This window comes from Kryptolebias marmoratus, linkage group LG5 (genome assembly GCF_001649575.2).
Source record: "Kryptolebias marmoratus isolate JLee-2015 linkage group LG5, ASM164957v2, whole genome shotgun sequence".
NCBI lineage: Eukaryota > Metazoa > Chordata > Actinopteri > Cyprinodontiformes > Rivulidae > Kryptolebias > Kryptolebias marmoratus.
The window spans coordinates 14,854,616-14,869,414 of NC_051434.1; the positions used below are offsets into that span (position 1 = coordinate 14,854,616).

The 14,799-nt window shown below is 38.0% G+C and overlaps 1 protein-coding gene across 22 annotated transcripts in view; it reads left to right on the forward strand.

The window, feature by feature from the left end:
• Positions 1 to 14,799, forward strand: part of adgrb2 (adhesion G protein-coupled receptor B2) — a 262,967-nt gene that overhangs the window by 201,926 nt on the left and 46,242 nt on the right. For all 22 annotated transcript variants that reach the window (XR_005233158.1, XR_001808696.3, XR_005233161.1 and 19 more), the window contains 4 exons: positions 9,044 to 9,147; positions 9,562 to 9,664; positions 10,141 to 10,291; positions 12,705 to 12,774. Coding sequence is in view for 10 of the 22 variants with exons in the window: in XM_017421731.3 (XP_017277220.1) it covers positions 9,044 to 9,147; positions 9,562 to 9,664; positions 10,141 to 10,291; positions 12,705 to 12,774 (428 nt within the window). In the remaining 12 variants the exon portion in view is untranslated. The remainder of the gene's footprint in view (positions 1 to 9,043; positions 9,148 to 9,561; positions 9,665 to 10,140; positions 10,292 to 12,704; positions 12,775 to 14,799) is intronic.

A 14,799-nucleotide genomic window follows, 5' to 3' on the forward strand; every position in this document is an offset into this window, starting at 1 on the left:
AGATCCTCACCTAAGGGTCCTAAATAAAAGAGGACCAAAATACAAGATCTAGAATATTGATGAAATGTAGCTATGCTTATTCTTGTCAAGTGAAGAAAAAAAAAACTCAAAGAAAAGAAGTTAGGAAAAGAGTAAACGAGCACTGAGAGGAGCCAGCTGATGTTCTGCAGGCACCTGCAGAGGATAGTGAGGATAACCCTCCTGTGTGCTTCCCTATAAGGCTTTTGGGAAGGATTATATCTCCCAGCTGGCTTTCAAGCAGCTGGAAATCCCTCGGGTGAGGCCAGAGGAAGCTACCACTGACAGGGAGGGCTGGGCATCCCTCCTCCCCATCCCTATCTCAACCCTAAAATGGGCTTAGCAACTTGAAGAATGGATGGATACCTTCAGTCTCTCTTTGCTGTGGGAAACAAAAGGAGCCTCCAAGGTGCCTTGGAGATAAATGTGGCAATGAAGAATAGCATTTAGCTCATCCATGTGTTGATTCTTGATTTATTGCAAATGGAGGACAAGAAAAATGTTCTTCATAACTCTCCTTCAATCACACAGAAATCTGGTGCACAATGTGACCTATTCTTTGTCACAAACAGTATTTATCAATTTCAGTATTTAACTTTAGTTGCTAAGGTGCTCCCAAGGTATAAGCCTCTACTAAAGTCAGATGAAGTTAAAAAAGTATATATATATATTGTAGTTTTAATCCAATTGGTGAATCTTCAGTAGTTAAAATTTAGATAGGCTTCAACTCCGGTGTGTGAGAAAGGGAGAGAGATTGTGAAAGACTAACTATTGAAACTCCCTTTTAAAAATATTTGGCAGGGCAAATATTGAATAATGTTAAAATACTAACTAACTTCAAAGATTAGTTCTTAAAAAAAAAATCTGTAAGACAACATTAAATGTAGCCAAAAGAAACAAACTTTTGAGATTGGGGGGTATTTTTAATGACTATTTGTTTAACCTTTTTACAGAAGTAAAGAAATGACACATCTGTTGATTAATAATTTGGATGTTTTTCTCGAGATTTTGAGTTAACTATTCTGTTACCTTGAGACAACACCTAGTTTTATCTTGCTACAGTATCTCAAGAAAATAACACCTGTTTTTTTTCAACATAATGACTATGTTGCAAGAATGTGAGCATTTTGTTTCACTATCATGATAATTAGAGATGATCTATAACAGGAATAAGTTATAAAGTGATTAATGATGGATGTGACATTTCCAGCTTGAATTAAGTACCATCCATGACTATACTGATTTCTGATAAAGGACTTTATTCTTTATATGGGATTTCAAAATAATTTCTTCTTATGAGGTAACATGCTTTTTTAGCTCTAAATAACTAAATATTTTAACACATTATATGAAATAAACAAAATGTTTGCTTGAGATAATGACATGATTCAACCATAATAATTACAAAATTAGCTTTATTTATACAAGATAAAGTCAAGAAAATAAATTTTTGCAACACTTCTGCATAACCAGTTTGTCCCTTTTCAGCTTCTGTACTTTGAACAAAGGATAAATATCACTAAAGGTGTTTTTATATAGTTTTAGTGGTGATTTCACAGGTAAATAATCAAAATAGTCCACTTTTAAAAAAGAAAAAAAAAGAAAAGGTGCCAATTTTTTTTTTTTTTTTTTAAGTGGACTGTTTTGTTTATTTACCTGTTTTTTTATTGTTTGTTTTGTTTTGATTTTTTGGTTCACTGATACAGAATGTAATTCAACCATTCTTCAGAGCTGACTTTTTTTTTTAATTGCTCTGATTATACGAGACAAAACCTTGCACAGTCAGGTGCTTGAGAGGCTACAGATGATGTACTGTTTTGTTCCCTTCTGCTCCACACTTTCCATTTCCCTTTTCCATTTCCACTGAGTGTTAAAAAGGGTCAAAATAAGGTGATGGCCTTAAGGCGAGTAACTGCTGTTATTCATAGTTTGGTCCCTCAAAGTCTGAGTTACCTTGCAGGGGTCTGAAACCTATTATAAAGCATTAATTCCCATATTGTGGAGAAACATGAAGGTTATAACCTTTTTTGCTAAATGGGTCATCCCAGCTGATGTTTCTGCTTCCTGTGACTCCTCTTCCAGCTGAACAATAGTTAGTTATTCCAAGCCACACAACATTTGCAATTGTCGTGTTGAGTGAAAGTGGGCTAGGAGAGAAAACACATTGACCTTTTTTGGCATTTGTGACATCCATAAATAGTGTGGTCGTCATTAGCGAGTTGTCACTCAGCTTCCAATACGACCATTAGTCCCAGTGCAGTGGGCCTGAAGGTATGGGTCAGTATTTTTGTGTCAATGGCTCTCAGTCAGGAGCCGCTGTTGCTGAGTGCACTTTGTTGCTCTTGAAAAAATTGGATTTTGGGAAAAGAGAAAGGGGAGAGGCAACAAACTGGCAACAAATTAAAAAAAATAAAATAAAATAAAATGAAGCCACATTCAAGTATGCAAACACAGCCAGCCATCGTCAGAAATATGAGGGCAAACAAGCATGTTGTCAAGTTGGGACACAAAAGAATGCACGCCAATGTGTTCTACACACTCGCACACACACACACACACACACACACACACACACACACACACACACACACACACACACACAGTGTTCAGGCTGATGGTTCAAAGCTGTGTATCAGCAGCCCAGCTCTGTCAGCTTATCCTGGGCCACTGTGCTGGCGACAAAGGGGGTGGGGATGGTGGGTTGGTGGGAGGCTGAGGATTAACCTCCATGTTTAATAGAAAAAGGGGGGAGGAGGAGAGATGGAGGGATTGAGAAGCAGCAGTGTTATTACAGGCCATTTACAAAGAAACGAAGGATAGCCAGTAAATCCTGTTTACTTTTTTTCATAGCCAGAGAGATTTCCACATGTGTATCCAAGTTTATTCTGCTTTGTTTTCTTTTTGTTTTTTTGTTTTGTCTTTGGCAAAGAAAAAGTCAGCGACAAAACAGGAATCAGAACTTCAGATAAACAGATGAGAGAAAGGGAGAGAAACTATGGGATTTGGAGTTTCTAGAAGGTATTAGCTTTTTGAAAGTCAGTTTAAAAATGTGTTTCCTAAATCAATAATGGGGCTTCTACTTCGTTTCTTACTCCTGAGTCGCAGCCATGCTGATATGAAAATTAATTACACCTTCAAGGGCCTCCCTTCAACTTGTTTTTAAAACTGATGGATTTGTGGCTCATGCTCACCTGAGCAGGTAACCATAAATGTGAGTGAAAAGGTCAGTGGTTTAAACAGCACCTGGAGCCTGACTCAGTCAGCGCAGATTAGGACACAAACAAACACATTGACTAAGAGGAGGAAAACTGCACTGTGCATTAAAAGAGGGCAAGCCTTTTTGTTCTTTCTTTTTTTTTCCTCTTTCTGTTTCTTCATCATTTATTTATAAGCCAATTACAGCATCAAAGCAATTTTCCCAAAGCACAAATCCAGAAGTGATGTCTGTGTCCTGTAAGGGATTTCTCACTGCCTCTTGTACCTGCCACGCTAACAGCTTTTTGGAGCAATCATTTTCATGGGATGATTGTCTCACTTAGAATGAGGCAGGTCCAGTTCGCCTGCTATCATTAGGGCTGAAGGTATCTAATCAGAATGGAAATATTTCAGAGCTCGGTGTATTATTTAGACTATTAATGGTTACCTCTCCTGATTTGATTATGGATAGGAATGACTGAGGCCCTGCAAAATGGCAACTCATATTTTATTAACTTATTCGAGTTGGAAACTGCATCGAGAAAGAAAACAAAGCTTATTTCAAATGAAGCAAGACTACAAGGTTAAAATATGCAAATATCTTGCGCTTGTCAACGGCTGTTAACGGATAAGACTTTCTAAAATCCATGAAGGAATCTCAGCGGAGTTGCATTCGAATATTAAAAACACTTTCTGCAATTATTAAAGGTTATTCAAGTGACGGCATTAATTATTGGAAAAAAAAATGCATTTTTTCATCCTTTGTTGGCAAAAATGTACAAATGGTAAGCTAAATATGTACATAAAATGTTCAATAAAATCAAACACTTATAATCGAGTAGGAAGTCTTCTTTTAGCCATAGTATTTGTGTAGGCACAGTTTAAGAATCATTTATAAATCTTTTTGTTTTCACTGTTATTCTTATCCATCCATCAATTTTCTTTACCCACTTTTCCTTTCTGGGTCGTGGGGAGCTGGTGCCTATCTCCATCAGTCATTGTGCAAGACACAGGGTACACCCAGGACAGTCCACATGTCATTCATGAGGACACATGGAGACAAATGAGACAAGCAATTATTCACATGCTCACTCACACCGAGAGTTATTGGTTAACCTAATATGCATGTTTTTGACCAGTGGGAGGAAACCAGTATACCTGGAATAAACCCAAGTGTGCATGGCGAGAACATGCAAACTCCAGGCAGAAAGGCCTGAGGCAGGTGGTGATCTTGTGACCTCCTCTATGTAAGGCAGCAACTCTAATCACTGCTCGCCATGTCTGTAGAAACAGAACTGCAGAATACATTGGAACCATGTAAATAGGGTAACTTTTTTGTGATATTTTTTTATTCATTCATTATTCAATACATGATAAATTATGACTCAATTTGAATTTTATTATTTGTTCACCAACATTTTTCACAGTCTACATTTCACAGCATCAAACAATAATAAATAAATAAAAAAGCATTTGGCAAATAGAGTCAAATGAAGTATTTAACAACTAGTACTTATATTATTCCATATGATAGCAAAACAGACAATGAAGACATTTTTTGTAGGTTTAATAGTTGAATAGTTACACAGCTATCTCTGGACACTGTGTATATCATTGGGCTTGTATATCTTAGTGTAGAAAAGACAGTTGTTTTTTGTCAGCATCTCACAAGGGTCCTAGCATTTTTACAACCTAGTTGGGGCACTGTAAAACATGCCTTATTACCAAGTAGTCTTGAATACTCAACAGTACACTCATACTGCGTTTTCAGAACTTCAAACAAGCTTCACTGGGAGACAAACAATCCATCAGGGATGGTTGTCCTTTTCTAACAAGGCTGTTTTGTGGCCAGGAGAGTTAGCTGTACTGATGGAGGCAACATAATGTTAAGGGAACACCACAGTAACGTTTTTGAAAAAAAAAAAAAAAAAAAAGTTTGGACTGAAGTGGTGGGTTAAATATGTAGAATAAATTTGTCTTCAAAATCCTGTTTTCCACAACCACTTAAATATATATATATATATATATATATATATTATTTTATTTTTTTTTGATATATGACACAAATCCTCACCTCAGACGTTTTAGGCAAAACAATGTCAAAGGATGCCAATTTAGCTGTGGTTGTTTGTCAAAATTTTAGTTTCATATTTTCTTTAAACTTTTCTTTTTTTTTTGTCTGACAGAAAAATGAACCAATCTGGTTACTACTGATTGTTATTTGTTGGCTGACTGTTACAATAATGGGTTTATTAAACATTTCTTTATGTAAAATCAACAGACTTAAAGGTTCAATAAAAGAAGCGAGCCCATCAGCATGTAGACTTTTGAGATAGTAAAAATAAGTCAAAAGGTGCTTAAATATTACAAATCTAACAAGAACACCAAAGTGTCAGAGTAGAGCACTTAATTAGGGTGCCTCTGGGGAGCTTTTCAGGAGCAAATCCCACCAGGAATAAACCTTGAGTACCCCGGTACTTGCTGGAAGGATTATGTGATCCCCAAAGAGGAGCTTTGTTGGGGAAAGGGATTGCTGAGTTTTCCTCCTGAACCTGTTGCTTCTGTGACCCATCCATGAATGAGTGGTTTCTTATTTTGATTAGGCTCCATTTAATCTTGAACATTAAAAAAATACTTTGGAAAAAATAAAAAACATAAGCCCTTGAAGAGCAAGGTTAAAGTTGTTTCCAAAAGTCCAAAACGCCTTTTAAAGCATTAAGAAAATAGCATGTCGTATCAACAATTTCACAACACTGCAACATTCCCACAACCTGCAGTAATTCGAATCATAAAGTTCTACACAAAAAAAAAAAATAGTACATGTGCAAAGAGATGATAAGTAGGTACTCAGTAAAGCAACCTTTTAGTTAACCTTTGTGCTTTTGTCAGAAACTACATGTTTATAGGGTGTTGGGTAGGACGCTAAGAAAGTGGGGGGAGAATAGGGGGAGAAAATACAGAAGAGGATAGGCTGAAGTGGAAGGAGGCGGAGTGTCAGTGAGAGGAGATAAGTAGGTTAAACTTCCTGAGCTGAAAATAGCTATCTTCTCCATCACATGGTAGCCAAGCTGCCCAGGGGAGCCTGGCCATATACAGCAGAGCCTCAACACTCTTTTTAATCTGGAGTCTCTGTGTCTCATACAGGAAGCACACACAAACACACAAAACGATGCCACATGTATCGTACAACTGAAAAATTACTATACACATTTAGGGCAGGGCAATACCAACCGGCCTTGGGCCTGCTATGCTTGTGTGTAAGTCTATTAGTATAGGTTAATCTCAACCAAGGCACATAATGTAATTACACTAATAATAATTCACACTGAATAGATGAGAAATAGTTTGTTGATGCATACTGAGAACTTTACAACTAAGTGTATAAATTATTCTAATACTCTTTGAATACAGGCTAATATAAGACAGAAAAATACACCAGAAAATACACATGTAAGTGTACATGTGCTTGTCATTCATCAGGCAGGCCCTCATGTCTGATATATCAGATCTCAACAGAGCACAAATGCCTCTGTATCCCTTGACCTTCCTCTCTACATAATATCAAACACAATCAGTCTCTGTTGTCTCTCACTCTCCCCAAGCAGATGCTTGTCATATGCCCTCTTCCTCTTTTTCTGTGGCTCTCTTGGCACTTTTGATTGTGTTTCACCTCCATTCTCTTCCCAGTGTGATTGTGTGTATGTCGTATTGGTATTCCAACCTATTCCGTTTTCCTCTGGAGAAATTGGCTTCATTTGATGGGCCAAGAAAAAAACCACTAAAAGGGAAGCTTTGACTGTCTTCTGTTTTTTTTTTTTCTTTTCTCCCAATATGTGTCCTTTCCCTCCTTCGTCTTCTATTCACTTACTTTTTAGTTCTTCCTACTCCGTCTTTCTGTGAATTTTTTTCCCCCCGTATTCATACTTTTCAGGTTACATTCTTGATTCCTTTTTGAGGAAATAAAGAAGCCATCCTACTTAAGCATGTGCTCTGCCCGCTATTCATCTTGTAAAGAGACAGGCATGGATTCCTCCATCTTAAACCGCCCTTTTAGTTATATATTGCACATCTGCTTGGACATGCTTTTGTGTGTGAATGTGTTTCATTTGCAGTCAAAAGACACTTTGTGCCGTTTCTACATAGTATGCATTTTATTTTTTTTTTATGATGCAAGGGAGGGCTGGAGCAGCACAGGAGGTAAATTGATCTAAATTGTGTGATTGAGAACTTAAAAGCAGGACAAACATAAGGCACATTTGGGGCTCAGCAGGGTTTGCGATTTACATGCAGCTTCATTTGTCTCTTCTTCATCTTTTCAAAGGCACACCTCGGGAGCAGAGGTGTGCTGTACACGATGACCTGAATTGCTTAATTATGCCTGATGGTCTAGTGCCTGTATCCTTGAACATGCAAACGCATAAAATAATGAATTGGGTACACGGAGGGATTCAATGGTTTCTCTTAAGCTTGTGTCACACAGTCTCTTCATAGAAAGTGACCTGAAGTCCTCGCATGTCAGTCATAGTAAATAACTGGAAACTGAAACCATCATTAGAAGGTCAGTGTGCGTCTCAGTTCAGGTTTTATGGGTGACAACACTGTGGTTGAGATAGTTGCTGTACTGTTAACAAAAAAACAACTTTCAGAGAAGCATAATTATGTGTCATTATGCAGCTCCATTTGCGGTAACACGCTCTTGTAATTCTAATTAAAGGTAATTGTGTGCAATTTGCAAGAGCCATCAAAGGAATTAAAACTCAGGGAGTGTAAGAGTTATCTATCTATCTATCTATCTATCTATCTATCTATCTATCTATCTATCTATCTATCTATCTATCTATCTATCTATCTATCTATCTATCTATCTATCTATCTATCTATCTATCTATCTATCTATCTATCTATCTATCTATCTATCTATCTATCTATCTATCTATCTGTCTATCTGTCTGTCTGTCTATCTGTCTGTCTATCTGTCTGTCTGTCTGTCTGTCTGTCTGTCTGTCTGTTGTTTTTTTCTTTTGCTTTGTAAAAAAATGAAATTACTGGACAACTTGAGTGCCTTTTAACTTTGATGCAATAATTATGACTCTGTGTGTATGATAGTGTCTGTATATCTCTGTATGATTGAAGACATAAATTCATACTCCCTATTTTATTGATTTATCTATTTTTCATGTTGTTCTATATTATATGTTCCTATGGAAAGCGCACTGTTGCCATATGCATGAAATGTGCTTTATAAATGCAATTTGACTTGACTAATTTTGAGACACATCATCACTAGTCAAGGTTGACCAGGCCTCTTTGTGTCCCAGAGTCAGTTGGGGTTATAATTGATTTAATGTTCAATTAAATCTATTAACTATTTTTAGTTATTTTAAAACAATCTGGGCTTCTCGGTAAAAGAAAAAGGCCTAAAAAAGCATTTAAAAAGTTTAAGTTTCTGTGAAGTAGATTATATGGTTGTGTAAAAGTAATTATTGCTCTCAAAAGTGTTGTCGCTTGAGGTTTTTGTCAAGATAATTTAGCAAGCCATTTTAGCAGGTTGCTCAACATTTTTTTTTCTATTTAAAATAAATTTAATTTAGGAGGGCGCTGTTCAATGAGTCATACACCACATGACCCTTAGATTGGTTCAGTGGCAGGTCATCAGTAGTAAACTGCGATGTTTGTGTGTGGTGAAGCAATTTTCTGTCATGGTGCAGTAGGGTTGGTGTTAGAGGGTTATGATTGAATTTAAATGTGTTTTGTTGACCAAGACAGAACTTTACAGTTTATAAATCAGTAGTAATTCTTACCTGCTTCTCTTCCTTGTCTTTCTTTTTAGGACATGGGTCCTACCAGCATGCCCTCAGTGCCCCTCATGGTGGGATGTGGGGTCTCCTGCACCGCCCTCCTCATCCTGCTTCTAATCTATGCTGCCTTCTGGAGGTGAATGAACACGCACATATATGATGCCACACCATTGTCTGTACTTACACATCTCCTCTGTACACAGTGGTAATTTTCTATTAATGCTCTCAAGAGTGCAAATTCAAAAAAAAAGAAAAAAAAAAAAGTCTAATTTGTGTGTGTCAGCTGCAGCACCAAAACTGCAATGAGGCCTAATAAGGAAGAAATTGATTCTGTTACAGCAGGGGGTGTTAATAATTAGCTCTTCTTTTCCATCCATTTTTTATTATTATCATATACTTTACAGACAGCAAAATCCAGTTACTGACTCTGCATTGGCAAATATGTCTCTTTACACTCTATTCATCAGTCAAAAATGCATATCTTACTTGTACTTTAGATCTAAAAATTACTCTGTTTTTTTTTAATATATATATATCTTTTGCTCTGTAGGTACATTCGCTCTGAGAGATCAATCATCTTGGTGAACTTTTGTCTCTCCATCCTGGCCTCCAATTTATTGATTTTGGTTGGACAATCTCAAACTCTCAGCAAGGTACTTAAATTAATATTGTTTTTTGTTTGTTTGTTTTTTGTCTGTTTGTTTGTTTGTTTTTTACGTACATGAACACTGGTGAAAATGCTCAGCGATGTTGTGTTCATATATGCTCACGGTGGTCTCAACCAAGCCTTTTGAAACAACTGTAATACCTCACAGGGTGGAGCTGCAGACAAGGTTAAAACAGTGGACAAAGCAGCAGGCTGACATTTTTGGCAAACAGCGCTCTGAGCTGTCTGACTGAGCAAGGCTTCCCAGTGCGGTGGTCATTTTTGATCAAACTGAAGAAGACTGTGAAGCTAGTGTGAACTACAAGGAACAAAGTAGCCTCTTTATCAGACTGCATCTTTTTGACTGTCCGCTGTTTTGATTTGTAGAGATTCTATGTTTTTTTGTGCTTACTACAAACCCTTACAACTTCTTGCTCAATGATTTGTTTTTCTCTTGAGGACTCTCTTTTCTGTTCACCGTAGGGACTCTGTACGGTGACTGCTGCCTTCCTGCATTTCTTCTTTCTGGCGTCCTTCTGCTGGGTGCTGACGGAGGCGTGGCAGTCCTACCTAGCTGTTATTGGCAAAACCAGGTCACGAATCATTCGCAAGCGTTTCCTGTGTCTCGGCTGGGGTAAGCACTCACACTCATTGGATTTCACTCTCACCGTGGCACCTGAGTTATGGTTCAGGTTTGCTCTTAAAGGGATATTTAGGCTATTTTCAAGTGGTGTTCTTAGCAAAGATGGTTCATTCAATAACACCCTCAGTTAAAAGGACTGCAGTTAAAGTCTAATAGGCCTTGAAGAGCTAACGTTTTGCCGGAACACAGCTAAAACCAAAGAGGAACACTATAATCTTCAAAAATTTATAGCTGTTCGTCCTGATTAACAGAAAGTAGCACAACAGAATTTTATGCATTCAATAAGCTACTCTACTACTACTAGATGTTTAATTGCCATAGCTGGAGACTTGAATGTTTCCTGATCATAAACCCTTCTCTTAAGTTGCATAATGCTGCAACTTATCACTGAACTGATATAAAAAAAAACCTGCTCTCTCCTCGTTGATTACAGTTTTCACTCAGGAAAAAAAAACAATCTTTACCTTTTTTTCTAGCATGCATACTGTTTTCTCCTATTTGTAATAGTGTGTGTGTGTGTGTTTTCAGCAAGATCTAGGCAAGATTACACACACACACTGCTACAAATAACTAATTGAAAGTTACATCAGAATCATTCTCAAGTTGAAAGATAATGTAGTGTTAGCCTGGCTGTTTTTCAAAATTTATAAAAAAAATAACTATAAACAGACAGGTCTGTTCACAAAAATCACTTTCCCTCCATTTTTTAGTGTTAGTTGTTGCTTCTTGGGAGAGCCAACCCATTCCTTTTAAAATGCTAAACTTGTATACAATATTAAGAAACATGGTGGCACCACTGCTCTCATCTGCTAGAGAAAAAAAAACAAAAAAAACTTTTTGTTGATGCTTGTACTGGAACCCCCAACTGTCCCCGTGTGCCAGAGGTTTTCCAGCATTGCAAATGAAGATAGTCATGAATTGCCTGATGATTGTAACATGCATTTGTGATGGAGGGCTGCAAGACAGGCTTATTTTACATGAGAATGTAACAGCTTATTATATTGCTGTGTTGAAATTCTTGCCTGCATTATGCTTAGCAATCTTCATTCCCTCCGTTCTCATTATGTCCTATTTGTCTATCCTGTATGCTGTTATTTACTGCTCAATTTCCCAAAAGCCACACATTACAGTTCCTAATGTATTTCTTTTCCGTTCTGTAATTTTCTCATGCACATAGATTTCACAAAGGGTGTCCTACTCTACAATCAGAGTGCATGTAATGTCACTTCTCTGTGCCATTCAGTTGTACACCTCTTCTATTTGCCCACCCTCCCAGCACTCTATTATGCTGTCCTCCTCAATGTAGTACAACCTGGTGCTACATGCACCTGGGATGTTAGGGGGATAATCAAAACATATCATAACATCTGCACAACACTGGAAGATGCTTCGAGATAGGGCTGGAAATTACAACCCTACAGCATCACCACACACACACACACACAATCTGCTCATTTCACTCAGTATTGATCCCACCAGTCTAATCTGCCAAGTCACTGATGCCCTTACCTGATAGAGGCAAAGAATGTATGGACTGCTCTACAGTCACAGATGGCAAGATACTGACACAGCGAGGAGTGTGTGTTGGCTGTACAGTGGCTACGGCAGAATTATCTGGCACACTTACAGACGCGCATGAAACGCATGAAACAGTCGGGCAGAGCCGAGAGGATCAAACATCTTATCCTCCTCACGTCCGTTTTGCAATTTTCTCCCCAAATTATGTGATTGAAATCAGTTGTCAAGGAAACAGGAGATATGGGATGTGACTGGATTTGTGTTAGAGTCTGCAAGCCTGGAAAATACAGGTGTGTGTGGTGTATGTCTTTGTGCTTCACAGAAGAAAAAATCATATATATATATATATATATATATATATATATATATATATATATATAATAATGTAAATGCCTGATTGATTTTACTGTAGACTATTTGAGACTTTACTGATTAGTGGACTGGCCTGGCTCTCCACCATCTTATTTGTTAAAGTTAATGTGACTTTTCCTAATTGCTTTTCATTAGAAGCCATAATCACAGCTTTGTTAATTACAAGAATATTTCAGAGTCAAGCTCATTAAGGGCACAACAATATTCCTTCTATTTCTGGCATGCACACTACAACTCTGTCTTCTTGTTTACACGCATGCATACACACACACGCACACACATAAGAACATTCTTGTATTTTTTATGGTTAGTAACTATTAGGCAGCACTGAGATCTGCCTACAGAGCACTCAGTTTCAGTTATGTTACACATCGCTGCACATCGCTTGCATTTGACTGTAAGGAAGAGTCATCTGGAGTAGTTAAGGCTGTATCTTATTTAGCCAGCTTGCTTTATCACCCCCATAAAAGCTTCCTTTCATCATTTAACTTTCTGTGTGTGTGTGTGTCTGCAGGTCTTCCAGCCCTTGTGGTTGCAGTATCAGTGGGTTTCACCAGAGCAAGAGGTTACGGCACAGCCAGCTAGTGAGTATTCCATCCAAAGCCTCCTGCTCGGACTCCCACTCTAATCACCACTCAATTTGGATTTTGTCACTTAACAGCAGCTTCTTCCTCCTATTTGTTTTTGGAATGGCTGCAGGCAGAGGATCAAAGTCTGGGCTTACTGCAGGCCATGCAAGCATGCAGGGCTCCATTTATTTTCATGATGCTTTCACAAAAGATCTCTTTCAGAAATATAATTTTATGCCCGTGCAGATATGGCTATTTTGTGTATGTTCAGTCCTGCTTTAAACAGCTAAATGTAAAATGCCAAACTTTATGTATTTGTTTTTCCTTTTATACAGCAACTACTAGCAACGGCTACTACAGCAACAGTGATTAGAGAGACAGGTAGGAAGGTACTTGGTGTGTCTTCTGGACAGAGAAAAGATGATTAGGAATCCTGGTGGTGGAATAGTGAAGTACAGGAAGTTATCCAGAGGAAGAGGTCAGCCAGGAAGAAACGGGACAGCCAGATGACTGAAGAGAGTAGATAGGAATATAAAGAGATACAGCATAGGGCAAAGAGGGAGGTAGCAAAGACAAAACAGAAAACATATGATGCGTTGTAGAAGAGGCTCAACACTAAAGAGGGCTTGCCTTAACTAGCAAGACAGCCATTCACGCTCTCACTGCAAAGGAAATGGACAAAAGAAAAAAAAGAAACAAAACCACCTCTTTTCCCTATCTTTTTATTTTGTTCCATTTATACATTTTCTTTCCTATATACTGTACATGTGAAAGTCTAAAGCCTGGAAGTTTATAGGACATATTTCACTACTTATTTTATGAGCAAAACTTATTATTGCCAATGCAGTTTACAAGATGCAACATCAATATTCAGCTTGAGAGACATTAAAGCTCCTCCAAGTTTGATTTAAGTATTTCTCTGTAACTTTAAGTATTTATGGCTAATGTAACACATTAAAAATAAATCTCCAAGTTTGTTCTCTGGACATCGGTCAAGCCACAAAGAACTATTTTTGTTTTATGATTATTGTAACGGGCTGCACAGCAGTGGAGTTAGTTTGCATGTTTGCCACATAACAAGATGGTTGCAGGTTCGAACCCCTGCTAAGACCTTTCTGTGCTGTGTTTGCATGTTCACCTTGTGTAAGTATAGTTTTTTTTTTTTTCCAGGTACTGTGGTTTCTTTCATTTGTCCAAAAACATGGATGCTAGATTAATCAGAAATTCTAAAATACATTTAAGTGTGAATGCCTGCTTGCATGCATTCGTAGGGGTTTGCTCAATGGATCAGATGGAGCAGCTGTGATTTTTAAAATGGGGTGTAAACTTATGCTTGTGCTTAACACCATGTTATGAATCCCAGCATTAAGACAATAGCTTTATAGTTTATTATAATTGATGATTGATTATAATTTCACTTTGATTCAAAAGTATCATTACACCACTGGGCCAGGTGTGAGTGTTTGCTTTGAGTGGAGAAGTTCAAGTTTCTGAGAGTCTTGTTCATCATTCATAGCAGGGTGGAGTAGGAGAAGAATCGTCAGATTCAGGACTCGTCTGCAGTAATGAGGCCATTGTTTCAGTCTGTCATTTAGAAGGAGCAGATCAAAAAGACAAAGCTCTCAAATTACTGGACCATCTATGTTCCAACCCCCAACAATGGTCATGAGATTTTGATCATGACCGAAAGTGTAATATCCTGGGTACAAGCAGCTGAAATGAGTTCCCTTTGTAGGGTGGTCAGTCTCAGCATTAGAGATAAGGTGAAGAGCTCCATCATCAAGGGGGAGGCTCGGAGTAAAGCCACTGCTCATCCTATTTGAAAGGACTTGGCTGACTTGGTTCTGGGATCTGATTAGGATGCCTATTGGGTTCTCCTCAGGAGGTTTTCCAGGCACGTCCCACTGGGAGGATACCCTGGGGCAGACCCAGAACTCAATGAAGGAATTATATACCCTCTCTAGCCCGGAAGTCCTTGGGATCCCCAAGAAGGGGCTTGGGAGTGTCACTTCAGTGAGAGATGTTTGGGTTTTCCTTCTG